The sequence below is a fragment of the Crocodylus siamensis genome, chromosome 1 (assembly GCF_052110815.1).
Source record: "Crocodylus siamensis isolate JL-2025a chromosome 1, ASM5211081v1, whole genome shotgun sequence".
NCBI classification, from domain to species: Eukaryota; Metazoa; Chordata; order Crocodylia; family Crocodylidae; genus Crocodylus; species Crocodylus siamensis.
In genome coordinates, this window is record NC_143395.1 from 37,849,343 (window position 1) to 37,876,701 (window position 27,359).

At 40.6% G+C, this 27,359-nt stretch overlaps 1 protein-coding gene across 1 annotated transcript in view; it reads left to right on the forward strand.

Annotated features, from left to right (window-relative positions):
• Window positions 1-27,359, forward strand: part of MYOM2 (myomesin 2) — a 108,275-nt gene that overhangs the window by 61,650 nt on the left and 19,266 nt on the right. Inside the window, exons 19-28 of the mRNA XM_090033372.1 lie at window positions 101-227; window positions 5,218-5,396; window positions 5,593-5,707; window positions 8,686-8,842; window positions 8,948-9,054; window positions 14,880-14,924; window positions 15,395-15,531; window positions 21,659-21,803; window positions 21,945-22,004; window positions 23,233-23,300. Of these exons, the coding sequence (XP_089889498.1) occupies window positions 101-227; window positions 5,218-5,396; window positions 5,593-5,707; window positions 8,686-8,842; window positions 8,948-9,054; window positions 14,880-14,924; window positions 15,395-15,531; window positions 21,659-21,803; window positions 21,945-22,004; window positions 23,233-23,300 (1,140 nt within the window). The remainder of the gene's footprint in view (window positions 1-100; window positions 228-5,217; window positions 5,397-5,592; window positions 5,708-8,685; window positions 8,843-8,947; window positions 9,055-14,879; window positions 14,925-15,394; window positions 15,532-21,658; window positions 21,804-21,944; window positions 22,005-23,232; window positions 23,301-27,359) is intronic.

Consider the following 27,359-nt stretch of genomic DNA (forward strand, 5'->3'; position numbering starts at 1 on the left):
TTCTCATTTTCTTTCTTGTAAAACTCCTGGCATGTTAGCTATTACATTTTTGAGGTCTTGAATACCAACTCAGTTATTTGTTTTTGCCTCCTCTGAAAAGGTAGAGGATCTGACAGAAAATTCCTTCTATGAATTCAAAATTGCTGCTACAAACATTGTAGGCATAGGCCAACCTTCAGATCCCAGTGAGCACTTTAAATGTGAAACCTGGACGATGCCAGAACCTGGTAAGTCTATCAGTTCTTTATAATATTCAATGTAATATATATGCCTTGCAGCACTGTCCATTTAATACAGGTACACAAAGCTATGTAGGTGTTGCCTTGGGACAGAGGGATGGACTGGGGTTGAAATTCTATTTCTATTTGTGTGCCTAGATTGTAGTTTTCCAGTCCTGTAGGTGGCATAGACTAAACATGCCCAGTAGGCTGTGACTGGCTGAACATGTGCTCAGCCATGTATGTACCTACTGAATGCATCCACTGTGGATACATAAGCGATATACTGCAAGCAGATTGAGTTGTTCACATGTTACTGACTATATCCTATAAAACTATTGATTTGAGTCAGACACAGATTGGTAGTGAACAAAAGCTGTTGCCACTTGATGACTGTTCAGCATTCTTTGTTAAATGAAATTATGTTCTTAATCTATTTCAAGAGATCTGAGGGTCAGTGTGCACTCTTGGAATGGACTATCCCTGACTAGCATAACATAGCAATTTATAATAAGATGGAACAGGTAGGAAACCTTTACCAGACCAACAGTATCGAGCAAAGATTAAGAGAATGATCTATATCCTATTGTATTCAGTTTGTGGCTAGAAACAGATGTCATCTTTGGAGTGAGATTAGCAGAGCCAGGATATTTCTCGGCACAGCTGATCCATTTCATTGGCATGTAATGCCAGATCAAGACCCTGCTGCACCCAGGGCTTCAGGAACCCAATCCTGAGGGACAGTAATCTTGGGTGCTGTGCCCTGAGTTGGGGTGTGGCAGTGACATAGATACACCATAGGAATCCCCTGTAGGTTCCTCCTGCTTGCAGAAGTGCATCCCAAGTCAGCTAGGTATGTGTGCTGCAGGAATCCCATGTAGGAGATTCTCGTGGCATGTGTGTACATGGGAGAAAGGAAATCCCATGCAGGTTCTCTTTTTGCAAATGGGAGCCCTGAGTCAGGATAAAGCAGTCAGATATGTGCACTGTGAGAATCCCCTGAAGAGGAATTATTGTACCACGCAATAAGCAAAAATATGTCCTTCCATTTATGGCTTGACAAACTACGACTACCTTTTGTAATGGGAACATTTTAGGCACTTGGAGTGCAGCAATGGACATGGATGTCTACTTGCTTGAAACTTCTGCTGCCATGAAAATTTTTATGGAGGCAGGAGGGAGACATCTGTTTATACCCTCTCTTCCCAATGACTTCATAAAAGAAGGTTTGAGCCCTGAAGTATCATAAAAATTAAGTTGGTCCCTGCAGAACTGACTGTTCTGATCTGCTGCTGAGATAGCAATAATTTCTGTGCTTCTGTCTATGCTCCTCAAATATCAGCATTTGGAACTGTTAATCACAAACAATAAATTCATTTTTAAAAATGGTGAATAAGCAAATGCCACTGACTTAAGTTTCCCAGTCCACAAATACTTAAAAAAATATATTTAGCCTTAAACCATTAAAGATTGCTCTTAGAGAGCATACAGAATGATTTTTTCCACCAAATTTTATTTAATATGAGGTTTCTTATTAAAGGAGCCCTTATTCAAGCTGAGTATCATTTTTCTCCGTGAGTGGACACATTGACTTCAGTGGAATTAATTATATAACGCACTATTTTGGAAGAATAAAGGTAGCTTAGTCTGAACCTTAATGAAAGCATACATGATTTGAAGAATCCCTGGCTAGCAATATAATACATATTTCAAAGCCTGCTTCCAACAGTTAAATAATACAATTGAACATTGACTTTTAGTTCAAAATCTAATTGTAATATTCTGGGATGCAAAACCAGGAATCTTACCATAAACTTCAATAAGTACTGCAGGAAAGGTCAGCAGTTGTTTTTCTTTTTTTTAGACTTTAGAATTAATACTAGCACTTTAACAACTGAGATAAATACACAATATTTATTCAGTTCTTTATTCAATTAATTTTAATTATTGTTCATTTAATTTTTTTCACTAAAAAAGTTTAAAACTACTTTTGTAAAACAAGTTAAAATTCTTGTGGTCTTATGAGTGCTTTACACTATAATTGTGAGGCTGGGCTGGAGTTTTAAGTGAGGAGACCAACGTTTCCTTTTAAATTATATATATGAAAATTAGCTTTTGCTTAGATAAGAAACCATTTTAGCCAAATTCTTATTAAACCATTAAAATTTTCTTCAATAATGTTGTACTAGTATAAGAGACTATAACCTGCTTTCCATTATCATTACACATTATCAAATTTCCGGATCCTTTTGTAAGTGTTTATGATCGTCTTAATCTCAGTGAAGCAGTTACTCTGCAAAGTGGGAAAATACTGAACTGATTCACCCCTTCTGCAGTCTTCAGCAGGGCTGTCCAACTGATGGCCCACAAGTCACATGTGGCTTGTGAGGAGTTCATGTGTAGCCCACAGGCTCTCACCTGGCTGCCACACCAACTATTGCTTTTGTGGCCTCAGTGGTTGGGGTCTCCATACACCCCTTCCCTCCTCTGGCTTCTGGTTCCTGTCCCTGCTCTCAGGGATGAGGCAGTGCAGTGAGAGTATGCCAGGTTGCCTGCTGCAGCATACCTCAGGTGGACTGCTTGTGTAATTTATGTGGCCAGAAAGAGGGTAGGGCAGCTGGGCTACCTGAACTACAGGGAGGGCTACCTACATGGTGCATGTGTCTGGCAGAGGGTGGTTTCCCATGTTCCAGGGGCAGGGGATGGGGGAGAGCTGGGCTGTGAGGTGGGGAGCACAGCCAAGGGCAGATGCAAGAAGCATGGCCCCCAGGTCTGTGGCCCATGCTGTGTATGGTTGCCCAGAAGTTGGACAGCCCTGGTCTACTAAGTCAATGTAGTTACATACAGCATACACCATATACATTAGCATAGCATTTGTAAACTTGGATTAAATATTATATATATATATTATGCATGAGTGTGTATTTGTGTGTGTGTTATGTGTGTACACACATGCACACATATAGATCTATATCTACACACAAATACACACACACATAAAATACCTAAACCAATTTCTAAAGCAACGTGTGGATGGACAGGAAAAGCTTCCATTTCCATAACGAATTACATGACCTTTCAATTCTATGGACTGATTGCACGATTCTCAATTCTCATTATGCAGCTAACTGAATAGGTATCATTAAATTTCTCCCTCCTAAAAACAAGACTGTTAAAATGTTCCCTAAGCCTTGTTGAAAGTAGTATTAGAAAATGACTTAGCAGCAATGAAGAGGAATAGTGATTTAATTAAGATGGAGCCAGTGTCTGGGCCTATTACCCTTACATAAAAAGATTAAGGACCAATGTGATGTAGCAGCTACATACCTATAATTACTATAGTTACTAAGGAAGTCATTTTTAAGATGCAAGCAAGTTTTTTTCACAGAAAGGCTACAACTCTATGCAAGATTTTCTGTGTGAGTAACAGGTTTTTAATTCATCATACTGGGTTGTAACTAAATCCTTGTAGGTTTTTCTTGTATGGAAAGCATGTCTCAGGTATATCTGTGAGTTAACAATATTACCTAATGAATTATTCCACATGAATGAAACAGAATGAAATAGTCCTCTGTCTTGTGACAGTATACATCATCACATCCTGCAGTGCATTTTTCTTTCATCTTCTAATGGATACATAGAATCGTAGAAAGTTGGGGTTAGAAGTGACCTCAGGAGGTCATTTGGTTCAACCCCCTGCTCAAAGCAGGACCATTCCCGATTAGATGACCTGAGGCAAAGCTTTGTCTAGCCAGATTTTGAAAACCTCCAAGGATTCTCATACGAATCCCCTCATAGGAAAATTAATTATTTGTGGTTGCATAGGCCACAGGGTTGGGATTTGCAGAGGATGCTATGAAGGTTAAATATTAAACCTGAGATATGTCAGCCCCTTTGAAACTATCTTGCATGCAAAATCTATTAGCTCTACTCAGTGCATCTACAAAGGTTCACATATTTATATTTAAAAACCCAAACATAACTGATGTGTTTATGGTGAAGAAACCCTTATTGTCCTACAAAGCATGCTTGTAGATTCTCTTATCCACCATAGAATTGCAATGTCTACTATCATCATTACATAAAATATGATAGTGTGAAAAGAAACCCTGGCTTATTGAATGGTTTTACCATCTGTATTTTTGAACAGCAGCAGTAATAGAGAATCACAGGGTTCAAAAGAACCTCAAGGACTATCTATTCGGTTTTGTCAGCATGACAAACAACTGATATGATTACACTCTTGAACCCCATTGATAAAAATGAATTTGAAAATTGGAGGGTTTTAAAGAAATCAGACAAGCTGAGTGACAAACAACTGCAGTGAAAGTGAAGGAAAATGCAGTGATGGGACTATTACCCTAAATGGGATTATAGGAAAATACGGTTCTTTCTGTTTTAATTGTCCTTTGTTTTGGTTTTCGTTATAACTGTGACCATCCACCTCACAACAAAAAACCTCTTTTATTGAGGCAGATATAGCTTGATCTAAACCCACTGAACTAGAATGGAAAGGCTCCCACTGACTTCTGTGGATTTTGGATCAAGCCAATGGCTCCTGTTTCATGCACAGAAATAAAACTGAAAATATTTATACTAAATTATCAATTTGATTCCAAACTCAGTGAGCAGTAGCAAATTTGGAACAGTGAATTTAAACTGCAATAAAAAAAAGCATTTATTTCTCTTGGAATATTTTAGAGTGCATGGATTTTCCAGATGACTAATCTTATTTCAACATCAAACTACTGGGATCCTGCTAATAATGCAGCTTTGGAATACTAATGCCCATCTTGCTTAAGGACAGCAAACAGCTATAAGGGAAAGAGACCTAAAGCATTTAATTCTGGGCAAGATTAGAATTAGAGACTTTTTTTATTCTGGATGGAGAATTTTGAACCAAGCCAAATAAAATTTAGATGGTACATTTCCCCTGAAGATAGCCAGTTTTCATAAAGTTAAGTCTAACTCTAAACTTTCAATTTTTAAAATGTTTTAGGTCCTTGCTATGACCTGACTGTTTGTGAGGTTAGAAATACATCGTTGGTACTTCTATGGAAAGCTCCTGTGTACACTGGCAGCAGTTCTATAACTGGGTATTTTGTGGATTATAAGGAAGTAGATGTGGAAGAGTGGAGCACAGCTAATGAAAAAACAACTTCACACCATTACTTGAAGGTAATATCAAATAGATGGATGATATAGTTACTGGTGTTTCAATGAAAAATTGACCAAGCACTTGGGATAAGATCATGGCCCACTGAAAGCAATGGTAGAACAAATGTGGAATACAATTGTTCAGGATTTCATGTTTGATTCTTTGCTATAAATGTGACCAGTTATACAAGTTTACATATACTTTATTCTTTTCTAGGTTGGTGATTTACATGAGGGTAAAACCTATGTTTTCAAAGTCCGTGCAGTGAATGAAGCTGGTATAGGCAAGTCATCTGAAGTTTCTGAACCAGTGTTGATGGAGCCCAGACCAGGTGTGCTATGTAATTTCCAGTACTTATAACATTTTGAAATTTTTAGAAGCAAAATTGAATTGAATTGTAAAAACTGAAATTTTTAGGTGCAGGAACTAAAATATTACCAGTTTTGCCTAATATATACTTATCTCTGTCATCATGTTGGTCCTTGTACTTTTCTTTTAATGTAGGAAATACCTTGAGAACTAAAATGGTGAGATGAGTTAATTGTAAATCTAATTTGGTTGTCTAAAGCAATACAAAGCTTTTAAGTGCTGCCTAGTATGCTAAATAAAGTAGCAAATAAATATTTATATGAGCCAGTGCTAGTGTAATTCCTAACGTAGGTATTCAAGTATGGAGTATATACAAGTATATTAGAAACATGTTGCAAACATGTTTTTAAATAATATCAAAAGGCCAGATTTTCCCTTATGCTAATCAGTACTTTACTCCATAGCTAGATTCCATGATTTCAATGGAACTGTCTGAGATAAAATCTAATTTGAGAAAAGGAGGCACAAGATGGCTTGCAGATTTATTAACGGTGTAAAATTTGGTAAATCCTGGTTTACTGGGTATCATTTCTTATTAGTTTGCTTTTTTTGTTTATTGTCCATTTCATTTTATAGCTTAGTGCAGGAGTAGGCAAGAATTTGGGCTTGCAGGCCACATAGGCAGTTTTGGGGAGCTGTCATGGGCTGGTCATCACCCCACTAACCTGCAACAGCTTGGAGCCTGTGTGTCCTGCAGCTCCTCACTTCCACCAGTGCTCATCAGCAGCTGAGTGCACAGCCTTGGCCCTGGCCCTGACCCAGCCCGCCCAGTGCCTCATCAGGACCTGCCTCAACTGGGGTGGACTAGCTCCGCCCAGCCAGGACCTGTGCACATAGCTCCAGCCCTGGCCCACCCCATGTCTGCTCCAAACTGGCCCACCCAGGACAGCAGTGGCAGTGGCCAGGTAGAAGCTGCTGTGGGGCGCGGGGGAAAAGCAGCTCCTCCCCCTCACCACCGCTGGGCCCTTTTTGCTGCAGCCACCTCGAGTCCATGGCTCTGGTGGACCAAGGCTGCCCTGTAGCTTCTCTCCACTGCCAGTACTGCACCACAGGGTGGCCTGGAGGTGATGCTGTTGGCGGTGGTGACTGCACTGGAGAGGAGCCACAGGGCAGCCCAGGAGCAGGCTTTGGGCAGCTGCAGCAAGAAGGGCCCGGCGGCAGTGTGGGGGAGGCAGCTGCTTTTCCCTCATGTCCAGCAACAGCTTCTGCCCAGCTGCTGCTGCCACTCAAGGTAGGTAGTCAGCTCCAGAGCAGGTGGGGGTGGGCCAGGGCCAGGGTTGTGTTCATGGGTCTTGGCTGGACTGGAGCTGGTCTGCTTTGGTTGGGGTGGGTCCAGTGTGGGTGCTGTCTGGGCTGGGCCAGGGCCAGGGCTCTGTGTGTGGGTCCCTGCCAGTCCCCATGGGCCCAGGGCTGGAGTCCAGCTGTGGAGCTGTCCCAGCCTGACTGCATGCCAATGGGTGGTGGGATGTGTCACGGGCCAAACAGCATCTGGGCTGGGCAGGACCAAGGGACCCACCATGGGCCAGACAAGTCTCTCTGCAGGCTGGATCTGGCCCATGGGCTGTATTTTGCTGACCCCTGGCTTAGTGTCTCAGCAAGCACCCAGCTGAGGGGAATAGTAAATATGCTGGCTGGTAGGGCTAAGCAGCAGCTTTGCAGAAAGGGACCTGGAGATTATAGTGGACAATAAGCTGAATATGAGCCAGCAGCGTGCCCTTCTTGCCAAGAAGGCTAATGGCATACTGGGTTGCATTATTAGGATAGTTGCCAACAGATTGAGGGAAGCGATTCTTCCCCTCTATTCAGCACTGGTAAGGCCCCATTTGGAGTACTGTGTCAAGTTTTGGGCTCTCCACTATAGAAAGGATGTGAATAAATTGGAGAGAGTCCATTGGAGGGCAACAAAAATGTTTAGGGGCCTGGGGCATATGGCTTATGAGGAGAGGTTGAAGGAACTGGGCTTATTGGGCATTTTTTATACATGTAAGTGCTGCAGCGCTGGGTGCTTTGAAAAGCGCCCGGTGCTGTGCTGCATGCAGTTGTATAAATGGCAAAATGAGTGTCAGTGCAAAGAAAATGGCAGCAGTACCCCCAGTTTAATAACCTTTGAACTAAAATATCTCAAAGGTGTTTTAATTGAAAAAGCTCTCCACTGCCATTTTCTCTGTGCTGACATGCATTTTGCCGCTTATACAAGTGCAAGCCACACAGCATGGTGAGTATCAGCTCACACGCGGAGCATACCCAATTAAGCAAGTCTGCTCCAACGTGATGGATCTCCGGCATGTCACAGCAGCAAAAAGTATGTGTATAAATGCCCATTTAGTCTGGAGAAGAGAAGACTGAGGGGGTTTAATAGCACCCTTCAATTACCTGAAGTGGGGTTCCAAAAAGAATGGAGCTAGACTATTCTCAGTGGTGGCAGATGATAGAACAGGGAGCAGTGGTCTCAAGTTGCAGCAAGGGAAGTTTAGGTTAGATTTTAGGAGTAACTTTCACAGTAGATAGTAGTAAAGCTGTGGAACACGTTATCCAGAGGGGTGGTGGAATCTCCATCCTTGGAGTTTTTAAAGACATGGCTAAACATAGCCTTGGCTGGGATGATCTAGTTGGGGATGGTTCTGGTTAGATCAGGGTGTTGGACTACATAACCTCCTGAGGTCCTTCCAACTGTAATTTTCTATGATTCTATGACTTTTATTTTAGACTTTGGTTTCTTCGTATAACACAAGAAACACTTCGGTATGTCACACCCTAATTTTGCAAATTTAAATATACACTTGCATCATTCCCATTCAGCAAAGTCATTAAACAATTGCTTAAGACTCATTGCTGGAGCAGCATGGATTTGGATATCTGCTTAAATGCTTTTCTGAATTGCATTTTTGAAGAATAAATGCTACTCTGGCCATTATATGTGAATTCATTCTCATTTTTCAGGAACGAAGGAAATCTTTTCTGGTGTAGATGAAGAAGGTAATATTTACCTAGCTTTTGACTGCAAAGAAGCTACAGATGCATCTGAGTTTACATGGTGCAAATCCTATGAAGAGATTGATGATACTGATAAGTTTAATATTGAAACATCTGGAGACCAGTGAGTGCTACATCTCTGTATAGAGACATTAGACATTTGTTCTTGTAAAGGTTTGTTTGCTTGTGGCAAAATCTCTAACTATATATTTTTATTTGATGCCTTTAGTTCTAAGCTGTACTTTAAAAATCCTGATAAATCAGATTTGGGAACCTATTCCATAGCTGTTACTGACACAGATGGTGCCTCATCCAGTTTTGTTATGGATGAAGAAGGTAAGACCACTATTGTTTCAGTCTCTTCTAGCTATAGCTATAGCCTCTTTCCCTAAATCTCTTTCCCCAGAAGAGATGTACAACCAAACTGATAACTTTGTAGGGCTTTGTAACTGTTTTGGCATTTAAATGCACATATTCTACTTTGTACATAGACAACAAAATATAAATGTATGCACAGGATTTGTGGGAGTTGCTAATATTTTTGACTATCATACCAGTGAAATCTGAGCATAGTATTCAAGGAAATATAGAGGTAATATAAATAAAAGTAAAGGGTGTACACAATTCAAAAGCATATGCGTTTTACATTTTAGACTTTCCATTTTGCTAGGCATGCAACTGTATTTGGAAAAAAATAAAAATCCTATTAGTTTTTGTTGCACTAGCTATGCAGGTGAATTTTTGAAAATCTAATTATTTGTGTACACTGTTTTTAAAAAAAATCTGTATAACTAACTGTCTATTCAAGCTGTGTTCTGAAATTCTATGCCATTTTATTTTTCTTTTAATAACCAACTATCCTTCAGCTATTTAATCTACTCTCTAAACTCTATGCATTATCCAACTTGTTTAAGACACAGATGCAGATTTATGAATTCTTAAAAACACAACACTAATTTATAACTGTCAAGGTGGAAACAGATGCAACCTTTCTTCACCTTTTTCTGCCATAAACACTTCTATATTGACACAAAATCTAAGCAGGCAGTTGTGCATTCCTTTTTTTGTATCAGAAATGCCCCAAATTTGTGGCTATGAGAAAAGTATTTATAGATTGGACTTCTTTATTGCAGTGGACATCTGTTTTGCTTTATGGTGGGAGAGTGTGGACAGCTCTGGCTCCCCATAAACTCCAGTCACAATGGACAGGTGCTCTGGAGGCTTGAGGGGCTTGGTCCTGTGTACCTGGGGAATTTCTGGGAAGGAATGGGCCCCCTTGACATGCTAGAGTGCCTACCTGACTTTCCCCTCTAATAGACATGTACCCCAGAGAATCTCAGGGCATGTCTCAGTAAGAGAGACAGCCTTGGGATCTCCTGGGTACCTGTAGGAAATCTCAGCAGTTCATCTCATTAAGTGGGTCAAGCTTAAAGGGTTCTCCACCTATGGAGATGCATCCTGAAGAGGTGTGGGAGCTGGGGAATTCCTAGCATCCTATGCCTGCATACTGGGACCTGCGCCAGGTCCCACACCAACCTGTGCTTCACATAGAGGCATAAGTCAGCATGGGTACTGACACAGATGTACAGGATGGTGCAGGAGCCAAGGAATCCCCAGCATCCTGTATATCCATACTGCGTCCTGCATTTACCTGTCCCTCCATGTGGTGCATGGGTCAGTGTAGATCCTAGGATGGAGACAGGGGGTCATATGAGTTTCTGTCCGAAGGCATCATTGAATCAGTGGCAGAAAAGCAGCAGTGCATAAATACATTCACCAAAGCCTGACTGGAAGGACAATGCATGTACATGCCAATCCTGCAATATTTCTGCGTCAGGACAAACATAGGCACAATTTGTCCTGGGACAAATTCAATGTTTGTTCCTAGCCTTAGGGTAAGAGTGACTGTGTGTGGTACTCCATGCTGAACTCGAAGTTGTTGTTGCTGTGAATCAGGTGTACTAAATGGGTTCCTAATGAACTGGGAATTTAGGCTGAATTCAGGTGCCTCCCCATTCTAGTCTAGATTACAGTGGCCTTAAAGCACTCCACAAAATAGTGGCAAAATGGCCTAATTGTAGAAGTTATGAAAAAAATTAAAGGTGGAATTTTCAAATATACCTAAATAACTTAGGAATACAAGACATTTTTATACCCTTTCCAGGGATGGGGAGAGAGGCACCTTAATTAGAGATGTTTCAAGAGCTGCTTTAATTGAAGCACTCACTGCATTTCATGCATCAGCATCCCTGCACTTCAAAATGGTGGTGGGGGCACTTTAACTACAGCTTGTAGAATGAGCTATAGTTAAAACACCTCCTTCACCATTTTGAAGGGCAGGGACACTGATACATGAGATGCAGAGGCTGCTGGAGCATGCTAATTATCATGCAATTAATTGAGTCTGCTCTGATGCACTGTAGTTACAGCACAGTGCAGCAGTCTCCCTGCAAGTCTACAGGCACCCACAAGGGCCACTGAATGACAGCAGTATTTGTGCTTCTAAATTATTTAGGCCCTTTGCAAAATCTCACATTTTCTTTTTTCATTTGTTACAAAACTACAGTTTAATCATCTTTCAGTTCAGATATTAAAAAATAGTTGTACTGAATCTAAAACTGAGCATATTCTTAAAAAGTTTTCATTTTTCATGTGACACATTGACTTTTTGTCCCCTGTATTCCCTCTAAACTGCAGATTAGCACCAGTCTGGATAAGGTTTAGCTTAGTTGCTCTTCACCAGTGCATTTTTTAAGTACTGTAAAATAAAAATGAGATGTACCTATACACAGCCATATTAAGAGCTTTGCTCAATCTGCCCCAGACTGGAAAGACTGTTCCCTGACCCTACTTTATCAATTACCTCTGTACAGTAATAGATAGTCATGGATGCACCAGACAGTTCCCACAACAAAAATAGAGTATTGTTCTCCTACTATAACTGAGTGTAGACATGGCATGGCAACATGTTAACGTGGGGAGAAACTTGCAGTGTGGGGAGAAACTTAGAAATCTGGATATCCAGGGGTCTAACAAAAACCAAAGTTTAAAAAAAAGTGGGGAAGGGCACGGTCCGTGCCCTGAGGCAACCGGAGGCTGGGTCCTCCACGGAGATGCTCTGGCTGCCAGAGCATCTCTGTGATTGGCCCCTCACCCTGGTGCTGAAACATGCAGCCAGCCAGGCCACGTGTTCAGCACCAGGGCTGCAGTGGTGGTGAGTAGGGGGTTAAGGGGGCTGGAGGAGCAGGGAGGGGGACCATGGGGAGGACCCCTGCTGGGCCTGCCCGCTACCTCAGCCCCACTCTGCCCTGGCAGCCTCCCTGACCCCCCGATCACTTCCCTGCCCAGCCCTATACCCCACCAGCCCCCGCCGAGGTCCCCGATCACTTCCCTGCCTGGTCCCACCCTGCCAGCCCCCCAAGTCCCCCCCAAACACTTTTCTGCCCAGCCCCACCCCAACCAGTCTCCCCCAAACCCTGCCCTGCCTGGCCCCATCTCCCTCATCCCCCCCAAGCCCCCCTGATCCCTGCCCCCCATAGTTAAAAAAAACCAAGCCCCCCCCGGCACTTACGGCAGTTCAGCTGCTGTCTGGCTGACTGGGGCAGCACCCACAAAGTGCAGGGCAGAGGGACAGCCCCAGCAGCCCCAGCCCAGGCCCTGCTGCCCCCCACATGTCCTGTGCTGCTTGGTGGTCCTCTGTCAGGAGGCCCTCGAGCTCCCCCACCTTTGCTTCTAGGGTAAGTAGAGGATTTTGTTTTGTTTATTTTTTCCTTTTTTGCTTCTTTAAAGTGAAGGTGCCTGGGTTTGGAGGTCTGGGGGTGCAAGTGGGGGGTGGGTTGCAGTAACTGGCAGGGAATGGGGCCAGGTGGGGCAGCAAGCAGAGGGCTGGAGTGGGGCATGTGGGCCTTGCAGGGGGGGTGGTAGTCCTTGTAGGGGCCACTTGGCTCCTGTTGGGGGGCTGTAGCTCTTGCATGGGAACTGAATCCCCTGTTGGGGGGCCGTAGCCTCTGTGGGAGGGGAGCAAAATACATATTCACATATTCATGAAACAGGTATTTAGAGTTCACTTTATTATTATGATAAGAGACATGCTTTAACACTGTAGATATATCAATAAAACATTATCCAACTTATCGCCGTCTCCATCTCACACTCTCTCTCTCTCTCTTTATAGTGGTATTTTGTTTTACTTGTGGAGGAACATGGACTTGGGGGTATTTTACAGAGTGACTTTGGGATTTTTTTTATGAGGGATTTTTCAGTTTTCCAATAGGGAACACCAGAATTTCTGCTAGGGAGGCCAGTGGCAGGACCCTGCCTGCTCAGAGCTGACACCTTGGGCCTAGCTGGCTGTGGTTGACCTCCTGGCCAAATGGGGCCAGGAGGACATGCTTTGACAGTTCAAAGCAGGCCACCACACCCAGAACATCTTCTAGACGGTAGCTGCCTAGATGGCCGGGCAGGGGGCACAAGTGGCAGTAGTGCCACACAAAGGCCAACTTTGCAGCCACAGCCCACTGGCAGCTGTCCCAGAGGGGTAGATGCCTCTACTGGCTGTGCAGTCTCCATCTGGTTCTGGCAGGTGTGCAGCAGGTCACAGCCAGGAAGCAGCCCCTACTGCCAGACTGCTGCAGTGGGTAGAGGGGGCAGGGAACTTGCAGGGTTGCTGCAGCAGTCCAGCTGGCACAAGGGGTAGTGTCCCTAGGTACCAATTGATGGGCCCCAGAAGCTCCTTAGACCTACTTGCCAGGGAGGCTTTTTATACTGCTGGAGCCAGGACAGGGCAGGTTTTTATACCGCTGGGCACATCACAGGTGCTGGCCCTGGGCTCTAGCTCCCCCTGGCTATAGATCTGGAAGGAACTAGGCAGGGTTATTTTGCCCCAGGTGGCACAATTTTCTCCATAACAAAGTACATGTCCGAGCATGTGCGCTGAGGAAAAAAAAGCCCTGGCTCAAATTTGCATTGCTTCTATTTGAGCTCCTGCAAGTGCATGTGCTTGCCTGTGCGGATGTGCCCATAGTTTGCTTACATCACAAATGAATCATGGAAGTCTTTTCCCCACAGCACACAAATCATTTTTGACTCTGCCTTCTTTAATACAGTGTTTTTCAACCTGTGGTATGTGTACCCCTGGGGGTACACAGGTGCTGAGTTCTGGTCTTTGCCTTCGTGGGCTAGGAGTTCTGGCTGCTGCTCCTCCTGCCAAGTCTGGTGCGCTGGGGCTTTCACTCCCTAGTGTCAGTGTGTCAAGGGATAGAGAGGGAGGCCCCACGCAGTCTGATTTGCCCCTGGGTGCGATGGAAGAAGTGGGACTCAGCTTGTGGCAGTGAAATTCTGGTTTCACTTTTGCCATGTCAAACAGCAGGGGATATGTAAGGTGCCAAAGGTTGAGAACCACTGGTCTAACACATAGTACTACTTACAGAACTATCATTTTAGCATTTCTGATAGATCCCCATATGTATCACCTTACATATCCTACCACTTAAAACCATCTTTTAGCTGTCCACCCACTTCCTCAAACTTTACAAATCCTCCTGCAATATTGCTAAATCCTCTACTGTTTCCTAAAGCCTTGCTAATTTCTTCTTGTCTGTGTTATCGGTAAGTTTGGAAATCATGCAATTAGCTTTAACTTTCAAGTCCCCATTAGTAATAAATGTTAAGTAGGATTAGTCACAGTAGCCAGCTATACGGAATCTTGCCTCTTAAGCAATCTTGAGGAGGTTTTACTGCCATTTGGAATGATTCTTTGGGTGTTTCTTACCACCAGCCCTCAATCTAGCTAGTAATGAAGCTTTCTGATCCTAAACACTGAGGTATCATTTTCAATAGTTAAAAGAGAGTTAGATGTAAGTTAGATGCTATTACTTGCCCATCCTTAGTATAAATTCCAGAGGAAGCTTAAAATGAGTTTTACCTGCCTGTTTAGATTTTCATGCACTTTAAATATAACAATTTACTTAATCTATCAACCAGAATATTAACTTTTCTGTCTTCTTAACTCTAATTTTTGAAACGTGAAATTTCTGGGGCTGTTTGGGAGACATAAGTTGATTATTGATACTTTGATCTGATTTGTAAACTGTTTTGACACTGGTATTTTGACTCTGTTTGTTAGAATGTAATTTAAACATGAAAATTATTGTTCATTTCAGAGTTTGAACGTCTATTAGCATTAAGCCATGAAATAAAGAATCCAAGTAAGTAGAACTTTTGAATCTAATATTTGGTTCCTGAAGTAATATAATTACACACTTATATCTAAAATTCCTGAGCCTCATTTTTCACAGCAAAACTTTGATCATGCTTGCTTATTCATCTATTCATTTAAAATGACATTAGTTTGAATCTTGAATATAGATATAGCCATCTTTATCGTTCAAATTATTTTGAAATTTGGGGTTTTATTGGCCACTGATGGTGGTATCTGTATTCAAAATACCTACACATTGCTTAAAGCATTCTCTATAAATTGTTCTTTGACTATTAGAAAACAGTTTAATATTCAGCAAAAGAGAAGAATTTTGGTTATTCTTCCTTAAAATGTTTCAATTCTTTGTAATTTTATATTCCTTAAATAATAGGAGTTTGCTCATATTTTGATACATTATTTCACTCTCTCTCACAAGGGCTCATGAATTATTGACTTTTGATTGCTTTTCTCATTTAGCAATTCCTCTGAAAACAGAGTTGGCTTATGAGCTTTTTGATAAAGGAGAGGTTCGTTTCTGGCTTCAGGCTGAGCACTTGTCACCGGATGCAACCTTCAGATTTGTTATTAATGATCAAGAAGTTGAAAACAGTGATGTAAGTACATACGACAGGTAACATGTTTAATCTACTTTTGTATATGAATGATTTAAGAATATATTATTCACTTCACTGATGTTGTTTTGGTAATACCTGGAATTAACCCTATGGTCTTATGCACCACATTTCATCTCTTTGGGCAAAGACATATTTAATATAATTTAAGGGCCTGAACTGTACACTACATTTATCCCAGTGTAAAAACAAAAAAGTGTGTCAGAATATAAACCTCTTAGCTAGCATGCCCAAGGCAGTGTAGAAATTCCCCTGGAAGAATCAGTATACATGTCATCCATCTGTAGTTTATCTCAGAAAGTTTGCTCAAGGCGAACAGGCTATTACTTGCTCCTTGCTTGTGGCAGAGTGTTGCATGGCCTGAAAGTCACTTCAAGACCCATCAGTGAGCCACGGTAAAGATCATCCTTGAATCAAGCAATTGCTTATGACAACAACAGCATGAAACTACCCTGGGATGCTGGTCTGTCCATCTTGCTTCCCACTGCTGGAAGTTATACCAGTATAAATCTGTGGACTGTCTAGCATATTAAGAGTTCTCACCTGAGATGTGAAACACCAAGTTTCAAGTCCCTGTAATGAATCATATGGAGCAGGAACTTTAAATGTGGGTGTCCAAAATGAATTTCCTAACAGACTAGTATATATTTGGCTGTTATAGAGGGGCTCTTTCTCTCTCCCACCCCATAAGTATTATTTTTGTTTATAGGATGGTTTCAAAGATCCAAATTTCATTCCATGTCAGAACAAAAACCAATTTTGAAATCCACATATTTAAACACAAAACAGAAATGTTTTGTTCAGCCCAGCTTCCAGCCCAAGCACAGACAGTTCAATTCTGCAGGTTTTTTTCAATTCAGTTTTGGAGGTTAGTTTGAGCTAAATAGGTTGAACCAATAAGCAAGTGAATAAACATTCACTTTTGATTCTGGAAATGCAGCCACATGCCTGCAGTGGCCCAGGCCAGAAGCATGCCGTCCTGCTTGGCCGAGCAGACAGTTTGGGTCAAGGCTAGCCCACCTGTGAGAAGGGGTTTGTGGGGAAGGTTCAGAGCATCCTGGGGTGCTAGAGGACTAAATTAATTTGAATCTAGAGGGAATCTTGGACAGAAGTTCAAAAAACTTATTTAAACTAAATCAGCTAATTCTGATACTACACCCATCCAGGTTTATCTTAAACCAGTTTTGGCCATTTTGAAAGCAGTTTATGTGCACTGAACTTCTGTTGTGTTGCAGATTTGAAATGGTTTCTGATCACTTACACCAGTTTGTGTAACTTCTGTCCCTAGCCAATGATATCATCAAGATCAGAGCCCTCAAATTGAGAGCTGAATATTTAAACATATAATGCTAATAAATACACTTACTTTCATAGTAGTAAACCTCACCCCCACCCTGAGAAGGAAGAGTACCTCAAGCAGTACCTTGTGAAAGAGGAATGGCATATTGCTCACCAGCGTACCAAATTAAGGTTTAGGAAAGTCTGGGCCTCTTTGCAGCTTAATTTGTTTCAGTGATCCACCTGTGTTAGGGCAGTTTCTCACTGCTGTCTGTGTACAGGGCTGGCTTTGAAGCTGTAATCTGTCTCTTAAGTGACAGAGGATGTGTTTGATCTGAGACCTTTATCTGCATTTCTGCAAATTCTAGAGAGTAAAGAACATTTCTTTGAATTATATATTGGAAGCAGTATTCCTCAGTTAGAATATGTTTCCTTCCCTCTTATTTATTTAATCCAGAAATAACACACAAATATACCTGAAAATATGAATATTATTAAGATCTATTCAAGACATAATATTTTGGGCTTGTAACTACTGGTGGAAGTCAACCATCTACTTTTAGCATGCATTTGTTTTTTGAAATACTGATGTCAGAAATAGTCTCATAGAAGAAACAGAATTGGAGCAGAGTTGCACTATTTAACTTCTTTAATTAGTAACCCATATGCAACATTTATGCTTGGAGATTGATTATATTTTTGTGTGTGTGTGGGGGAAAATCACATAAAACCTGGTATTTATGGCACCCATAAAATCATTGAACAACTTCTTGCTGCATAATGGCAACAGTTAGAAGCCTAATTACATTCTAAAACCTGCCTAGAGACTAGACTGCAGTCACTGAACATGTTCAATAGACCATTGTGCTGGTGAGAAGCAGTCTTAACATTTGGCTAGAATGATATAGTTTTCCTTCTTAGGCCTAAATGGGAAACTTCTATGGCCTCAACACTGAAAGATTTTTGAACAGAATAAGATGGATCTAACTGACTCAGTTTTGCCAAATATTGCTCCTTGTGCCTCAATGCAAAAAATGAGAAACATTTAAGAAGGAAGAAAAGGGCCAGGCTGGATCCTTGTCTCTTTTCCCACTCCAATTTTCATTCTCACTTTGTTCATTTTGTTTTTGGAAATGCTGATTTCACTCTCTCATGAGTCTTGATATGTGCCACTAATATCAGTGGAAGTTCCGCTATTGCCTTCACTATGCATCAAATCTAGATCTCAGGGACCAAAAAAACCCCAAAAGTCTTTGTGCTTTAGATGCACTATGTAGTAATAAATGTACCACATAACTAGTAGGTCTTTTATTCTCTCTCATAAAACCTCTTTTAACCATCCTGATTCATCTTCCCTACTCTTTGCACTTACTTTTTGTATGTGCTTTCTTTCTAGATATGAAAATTTCCATTTTAATGTACTTATTATGTCAAGTCTTCTTTATCCTGTAACACTGCATTTTTCTTTGATCTTGGTTAGTAAAGTGCACATCCAAATTTTATGATCTTCTCTCTTTTCTTCTAGTTTCCCACTGCATTTAATCAGTAGATGCAGTAGCCACTCTACTGATTATTCCTTTAATTTTTCCCACACTTTTTTTACTTACATTTATCTGATAGTTGCTTCTATGACAGTTTACCTTAAATTCGTCTCAAATAGATTTCTAGCCCAATAATCTGTTTTGAAAAATGTGGCCTCTTGACCCTAACAAGTAAATTGTCATTCTGCCTTTCACAAGTTATCCTTGTTCATATTACTAGTTACCCTGATTTCACTATTCACTTAAGTAAGGATCTTCTGGATTGAGCCCTATATGGGACACTAAAACTAAACTCAAGGGTCCCTTTTCTATTCCTATTAAAAAAAAACTTTTTTCCCCCCTTTCTTTTTCTTCCCTCATATAACTCCCCTACTCCCTATTGTTTTTGTAGTTTACAAAAAGTCCACTTGCTTTCTTCAAATTCCTGCTATTCTGATTATTGCAACCAATATATTTCATGCTTACTAGACTTGCACCTTCTCCCTCCAGGCTGTCCAATGTATTGCTGCGAAATCACCCATCTTCTTGTTCCACATCTTTTCAGCCCTCTTAGGATTCTTTTACATCATTTGTCACTACTTGAACCCCCATTTAATAATGTATTTTCCACACATAGGTGGGAGAAGGAGCTAACGGATTATAGTTTATCTACAATATGCATTTTATGCTTCACACTGAATAATGCAGATTCCCGTTTCATTTCATGTATACATTTGTTCATATTTTCAGTGATTTTTTCCCTATTTTTAGATTTTAATTAGGTTATTCCAAAATCTCTCATTATTGTTTATAATATTTAATACCTGTTTCTGTGATTTTGATAGAGCTTTACAAGAGAGAGCCATCAGTACTTAACTAAGACTAGTTGAATTTTTGTAATGTTTATTAAACATGCAGGGGCTAATCCTGTCCCCATTAGTACATCCTGCAAAGCCTTTGCATTTAAAATTCAGGTCACAAATTATTCAAGTAGCTTACTGTAATATTTTCCTGGTTGCATTAGTAACATGTATTTATCATATCATTTCTATGAATAACTTTTGCTCTTCAGGCAAATCATTTACTATGGGTATTTGCTGTTTTGTCTCATGGTTTCAATTTTTTGACTGAATGAGCAAAGATCTTAGAATCAAATGGCCACCACATGTGTGTATATCTATGAATTCATAATTTGTAATTTCCATGTAATTATTAATATTTTCTTAAAATGTGATGCTTCCAGCAACATTGCTGTTACTTCTGTAGAATATTTAAGAGAGAGCAAATACAAAAAAGGGCACATACACCATTGACTCATGATAAGATTTTAATTCAAATCAAGTATTTGAGGTAATTGGATGCAATTGTAGATGGCATCCTCTGTTCTTACAGTCACCGGCCGCACTCTGGGCCCCAGAATCCTAGTGTTTGAACCCCACCTGGATCCCTCCAGGCAGGCAGCCTAATCCACCTTCATTCTAGGCTGCATAGCTTCCTGAGCTGCTTTCCCCTTACGGGCATGGTCCCCCTTTGGCTCTACTGGCCCTGACCCACCTCCAGGCCAGTCGGAACCCCAGGCCCTCAGCTCTGGGCATCCCTCGCGGTGGGCCCCTTCGACCCTTCCAGTCCTGGCCCCAGCATTGACCAGTCAGAGGATGTCAAGACAGGTTTTTTTGAGTCTATGGCCCCACTCTCTCACTAGGGTCCACCTCCCAAACCCTGCAAGGGGGTAACCCACCCAGTTGTGGGAGCTGGGGTTAAGGCACCCCAATCCACCTTTCACCAGGGTGGTAACTGGCCTGGCATTTCCTGGAGGCTCCAGCACCACTGAGAGCCGTACCAGGCCACCCACTCCCAGCAGGGTGCAGTTTTAAGTCATACCCAGGACCAGGAGCCTCCTGACCATCCCCTACAGCTCCTCCCTTCCCTCCAGAGTGTTCCATGAAGCCTCACAGCTAGGTGATGTTGCTGCACCTTCAGTCAGCAGCAAAATGCCTTGTTTATATGGGCGGCCAGAGCTCTAAAATGGCCACTGCAATTAAGCACCTGCTGGCTGTTTGGCCCCAGGTCTTAAAGTGGCAGGTACAAACAGTGCTCTGCCACAGAAGTAAATCACTTACACAAGCTGTGAATGCAAACCCTCTGAAGCAACCATCCCAGAGGGGAAAAGAAAAAAAAAAAGTCCCAGGCCCAAGTCAAACATCCAGAGTCACTGGTTCTTAGAAAAGCCTATACAATGCAGTTCCACTGCTGCGCTGCTTCTGTCACTGCTGCTTCAAAGCAAATGCCCCCTGTGTTCACTGCTCTTTGAGGTGCTTCGAAATAGTAAATACTTCCCCCAGGAATATTATGTGAGCACTTTTGCCATTTTTGGAGTGCATCAGAAAGTATGTACATCTGTCTGATTGCCCTTTGAAACACTTCAAAGGTATTACACTCTCAGGGAATTCTGCCCATCTTACAGATGAGAACTACAGTATTTCTTTGCAAAGGTTGATACTTTAATTTTCTCTTTGAGCAGAACACCCAATATACCAGTTAGGGATCTCTGGAATTCATGCCAGAAGTGCAGGGTGTGGTGGCTTCTTTAATCTTGGAGTTTCCCTCATGCCTGCCTCCCCCCTCCCCACTGATTGGTGGTGAGGCCCCATTGCTTGCTGCCTGTGCTTGATGGATGGGAGGTGAAAAATGCTGCAGTTTTTGCCTCCCAGCAATCAGGTGTTGGTAGCCAGTGGTGTGGGGGAAACTCCATGATTAAGAAGCCACCATACCGCACACTTCAAGCATGAATTCCAGAGACCCCTAACCATAGTGTTAAATGCACTTCTAAGACACAATCATTACTAGACCCTACATAAACCAACACTGAGTTAAGAAATATGGTCTCAATCTTCTCTAGCCCATTATTATGTTTGTTGTTATAATAGATCTATTTACAGTACAAAAATTATACCTCTAAGTGCAGAACTAAGCTGACTTCAATGTTTTTTTCTCAGGAGTTAAAGCTCCATGCTCACAGATTCCCTTGCAGGAATACTCTAATAATAATTTAATTAGTAGTCTTTCTGCAGGTGAGCTATGAGATATCAATTTACCTCATTCAGTCAAACAAAGCTAGCATGTTTCCTTATACTCTGATTTACAATTTGTAGAAAATAGCTGCTAATATTGTTAATCATATATTCATAATAGTATCCTGACTGGGACCAGTAAATGAACATGGTGATGAATATGTTGGGTAATTGCAACTTGTTTAAACTACACATTATGCTGCATTAACTTTACTTACGTGTTGTGATACTTAATTGCAGAGGCACAAAATTAGTTGTGACCGTTCAGCTGGTATTATTGATATGGTGATGGATCGATTTACGATTGAAAATGAAGGTACCTATACTGTACAGATCCAAGATGGAAAAGCCAAAAACCAGTCTTCATTAGTGCTTATTGGAGATGGTAAGCTCACTGAAACATTTGGTTTAGCTTATGAAAAAAAATGCACTTTAATTATTCTTTGAAAACCTCAGCAGCTCATTCATTATTTTATTTTAATTCTATTTTAATTTTATTCATTCATTATTTCTATTCTAAATTTAGCATTCAAGGCTGTATTGGCTGAGGCTGAGTTCCAGAGAAAGGAATATCTCAGGAAACAAGGTAAAACAAAGAAGCTTGGTGATACACAGCCAAATTTTTCAGTTAGTGGAAATCGTTTGTAAAAGAGAAGTTCCCTAATTTTTATTGTCATCAGTAGGAATTAAGAACATTATGCATTTTGCTGGAGATACTGAAAATTTTGCAAGATGGGAATCTTATTTCTGCGGGGTGTCTATATTATTCTGTGTTATCAGAGAATATAAATCATGATTTATATTTTTAGGGTTAAATGGTGCATTCTGTTGTGCCCCCAAGAAGGCCCTAGGTAAAATAGGAAGCTTAATCAGAAGTTACATATTCTGTTCACTTCTGCTAGCTTTCTGATTACTTTAGGCTCTGATTCAGTAAAGTACTTCAGTATGTACTTAGTTGTAAGGTTGTGAGCTGTCCTCTTGGTCTAATTGATCAATGTCATAGACTCCTAGACAGTTGATAGTGTAGTGTCAGAGAGAGAGAAAAAATGCTACAGACTTGCATCTCTTTCCCAGATGCAAGTTTCTAGATTTTGGACACTGGGATATGTAATTGTAGGGCTTGCCAAAACCAGATTGTATTTGTCTCTTAAGCACATACATAACTGTACTAATACGACCAGTCTTATTAGGCCTGTGCTGAACTATAAAGTTATTCATGGACACAGATCTTCAGGATGTATCCTTATGGGGGAATAGGAATGGTTATGTTTCTATTTGGTTCTATCTGATTATATTATATAACAATACTATTTAAATACATCTCATTTAATTCTATTTGGGGAAAAATAGTGGTAGTCAAGGATTTTTTTTCTTGAAACATAAAATAAACATTTTGTTTTTTCTCCAATTCTCTTTTCATTAAATTAATCCTTTAACTTTTTTTGGTAACACTCTCTTTTTCCAGTGATTAGTTGGCAACTAAGTAAGATCAGATTTTATGCTTCCAGTTGTCTCAATAAACTGTTTTGCATTCAGGAATGATACATGTCCTAAACTGCAAAGTGAGATGTGTCCCCCAATTTTTATTTTTTATACTTCAGTGCAATAGATATCTGGTGTCAATAAGATGAATGCTTATTGCAAAGTTTCCCCTCCAGGGAGCTCATAGTTCATGAAAGATTATTACCTGTCATCATTCTGATCTAAGATGCTAGAACATGCTCATCTTTCTTTTTTCCTTCACATTATATTTCTCCTAAGTGAGAAATGTTCCCTGATTCCATAACATGTATTGAGTTCATTTTGTTTCCTAGGTCCTCATTTTCATGAATACTTGTCCTGGGAAGTTACTGAAGAATGTGAAGTTTTACTTATTTGTAAGGTGAGAAAACATTTAGAAATTCAGGTAGTTTATACATTCTCAGAATAACAGATAAAAGATTATTCTTTTAAATAATACTTATTTTTAGTAATGATCCAATTTATATACAAGGAATTTTGGAAAATATGAAATTTTTTGTAAATTAAAATTGAGCCTACTTGCAAATTTGGGTCAAATAGTTTGGACAGGGAAAATGGGGACATTTAAAAATATTCAAAAATACAAAGTTTCTAAAAGGAAATGTTTCATTTTAGTCTCTTCAAAATGGAATTTTGCACTACTTTATTTCAAACCAAGATTTTCACTTAGAAAAAAATAGAAAAAAGAGAAAAGGAGTAAATAATCCAAAATGAAAGAAAACAGTTTGTTCTGGATCAAATAAGATATTTCAGAAATAAATGTTTCTTTAAAATAATCACAGCCAGAAAAAGGTCATTGCCTTTCAGCCTCTACCATCCCCAAATTAGTATTTCTTTTTTTTATGGGTTTTCTAATTTTTTTTCAGTCTGCCACCAAAAGTCATTATTTGCGTAGGAGTTAATCCAAACATACACTAAAAATAATTGTATGATTTAAGTTAGAAAACAGGTTTTATAATTTTAAGAATTTTTAAAAAAAAAACTAGGGCTGTTTTGACCCAACTCAGCAGAGGGGCTGGATAGGGTGCAGGCAATCCCCGCACTGAAGCACCCTTGTGTCCCAGCTGGCCCAGTCAGCATCTACACATGTGCTGCTGGGAAGTAAAAAACTCTGTAGCAGGGTAGTACTTGTATTTACTACCCTGCCATCACGTTTATTAGTTTACAATAGCCTAATAACCCAGCATGTATAGATGCCAAGAGGTTTAGTTTCATAGTAGTTAGGGGTCAGAAGGGACCTGAATAGATCATCTAGTCTAACCCCCTCGGCAGTAAACATCTCATGTAGACAGGCCTGCTGGGTTTTTAATTAGAGCAGATTTAGTAATTCATTAAGAATAGTTTAACTTACTGTACAGTCCTTTTTATGTTCACAAATTATCTGTGAATACAATATAGAGTTTTAACCCCAACTTATGCCCAGCAGAATGGAGCAGCATGGTGGAATTTGCCTTAAACCACCACCTTTTTCCTTTAGTCTTTGAGCCAACTGCAGTCTACTGAAGATTAAAGTTCTCTAAAACACTTTAATTAGCACAGTGGCTTAGGCACAGTTCTACTGTCTGGGGACAGCTGGTATATGATGCAGTCTAGCCATGTTGCTCAAACATAAGCCAGTCCCTGAGCTATGCCCTCAGTGCCTCCTGGGGAGCTGGTCACATCACACTGACTTCAGACCCTTGGAAGTGAACCTATAGTTCCCTCATTTTTCTTAATGTTCTTGAAAGCTGTTTTGGAGTAGTTTTCTATCCTCCTGCTTATAAATAAAATGAAGAACTATTTTGTACTTAATATAAAATTCAATTGGTATGATTAAAACCAGTATCAATAATATGATAGTCAACATGATAATGCGTATATGTGTAATTTGCATTTGTGCATAGAATACATTGCTCTATCTCTGTTACTTTGTTGTTCTTGATTTGAATCATATCTTTTGAAATTTGCAGTTAGGGTTCCTGTTTTATTCTGAATTCATTGTCATCATAGCTAGATCCATATTTTGTGAAAATGAACATAATATATTAAAGTCAATGAACCTATATGTGTCATTTTAGTCTTTTGATAATTTGGTCCAATATATTGAGGTTTTAGTATACATGTTTATTCTCCTCTAAAATCAAGCATCTATTTATTTTCTTCTCAAACTCCAAAACACTGGTGTTCAACTTTCAAACTACTGTTGCACACTTATTTTTTATTCGTATTTTTACTGAACATATTAAACTCAAGATCCTTGTGTAGGATTAAAAAATGGATAGAGTAACTTTTTTATCATTAAGGTAAATTATGCCTTACAATTATACCTTAAATTATCATTGTTAAATAACTCAGGCATTTCAAATTACTTTTGGCTGAAACTCAGAACATACCTTGTGAGACTGATTTATACCGTTTTTGATACTAGAATTCTGAAAAGCATTAAGGGCTCGTTCCTTTGGGCCTTGCTTGAAAAAACAAAAACGAAATCATGTCTCTTGATGTCATATGACTGCAGGAACAAGCCTTGAGCAATATTCTGGTTATAAGTATATAGAAAATCCCGCAAGTTTTGCGTATGCACAGTATGACTTTGTTTCAGATTCTGATCATAGTCATACTGGTGTAAATCCTGACCAGCTAGACTGGCTTTTCAGAGACTTACTGGAGGAACACAGGTCAGCTTTGACTAAATAAAGCAAAATGCATGTCAGCGCTGAGAAAATGGTGGTGGCGCACTTTTGAACTAAAACACATTGGAGGTTCTTTAGTTCCAAAGCACACCACTGCCATTTTCTGTGTGCTGGCGCACATTTCACCACTTATATAACTTCACCACTTACTTGCCTCAGCTCATGGGCAGATCTCCAGTTCGTCGAGGGACATAAAAATGTATATAAATACCAGAGGTGTCTGAAGGCAAAATGCGCACAATTGCTGCTTCCATGATATCTATGGTTATGATGTGCTGTAACAATTGTGCAGTTTGGCCTGAAAAGCAAAATTCAGTCTCAAAGGATTAGATTTAACTTTTGCAGGATATCCATGCCACCAATTTGCTTCACTAAGTGATTCTCTGTTAATAGGCAGAGGTAATTAGAAGGGCTGTGTGAAGCTTCAGTCCTTGATTTGATTCAGCAGAGATTCAGCTCGATTTGGTGGCTGAATCTCTGAATCTGAATTGAATGATGAGACCCTTTAATTGAATTGGAACCCCCCAAATCGATTTGGAGAGGTTCAGAAAGATTTGGCGATTTGGAAAGAAACACAGCTTTAAATGTTTTTCTGCATACCTCAAGGTACCAGTTGGCTCATCAATGCTGCAATGCTGGGGCAGCTGGAGCTTCCCACAGGAGAATGGAGGGCTCCCCAGTGTGCTCAGCAGCAGACTTAGAAGTAGATCAGAAATACTTCCAGATCACTTCTGGGTCTGCTGGGAAGCATGCTGGGAGCTCCCCTCATGCCCCTCCAGCTCAGCGACTGGTGCCTTCTCGGTTTTGGGGGGGCACCCAGGTTCTCCCAACAGCTAATTGCCAAGCCAGGAGGGTGTGGTGGAGCCTCCTGTGCACTCCCTGGCAGAGACAGAAGTGGACCGGAAGTACTTCTGGTCCACTTCTAGGTTTGCTGCTGAGCACGTGGGGCCCCCCCTGAGCTCCTGTTGGATGCTCCATCCACCCCAGCATTGCAGCATTCACAAGCCGCATCTGGTACCTGGAGGTATGTAGAAAAGATATTTAAAGCTGACATTTAAAGCATTCTTTGAATCAGCATCAAATCTTCAGATTTGGATTTGACCGAGTTGAATCGGGGACAGTGATCTGAATCAACCAACTGAATCACTATCCCCAATTCAGGCTGAATCTGAATTGAATATGAACTGCTTCAGACATGCCTAATAATTAGCCACCTTTCAAGGCCATATTAATGCTTTGAATGCACCAGGTTCAGGAGGAAAATGCACTCTGTGCAGACCAATAGTTTTTCAACTAGTGCCAATAGATGCAGTAAATTAGGGTATAAATATGGCATTGGTTCTGTTTGTATGAGAGAGAGAAATAGTAAAAGGGAGTAAAAGGTATTCATGTTCCATGTTTTCTAATCAGTTTTTTGGAAAAATCATTTCCTTTAATTTGTTTCTTAAGCTCTGAATTCAGGTTTCCTTGATGCCATCATATAGTTCCATGAAAAGTACTAGGACTGAATGGTTGATAGCATTATGGAAGTGCAGATATGCTGAAACCCTGCATTCTTTTATGACACCTTATTTTGCTTATATTATACTTGTGTACCTTGGTTTAGTATGAGTGCAAGCAAGGGAAGACAGCTGTGGAACATTGAGAGTGCTTCTTCTGAGTGATCTGTTCAACAAAAATGGATAGAAATATATTGGCAGCCCCTGTGAAGACAGCTGAGCCGCCGCTGCTTCCAGTCACTCTCCTTC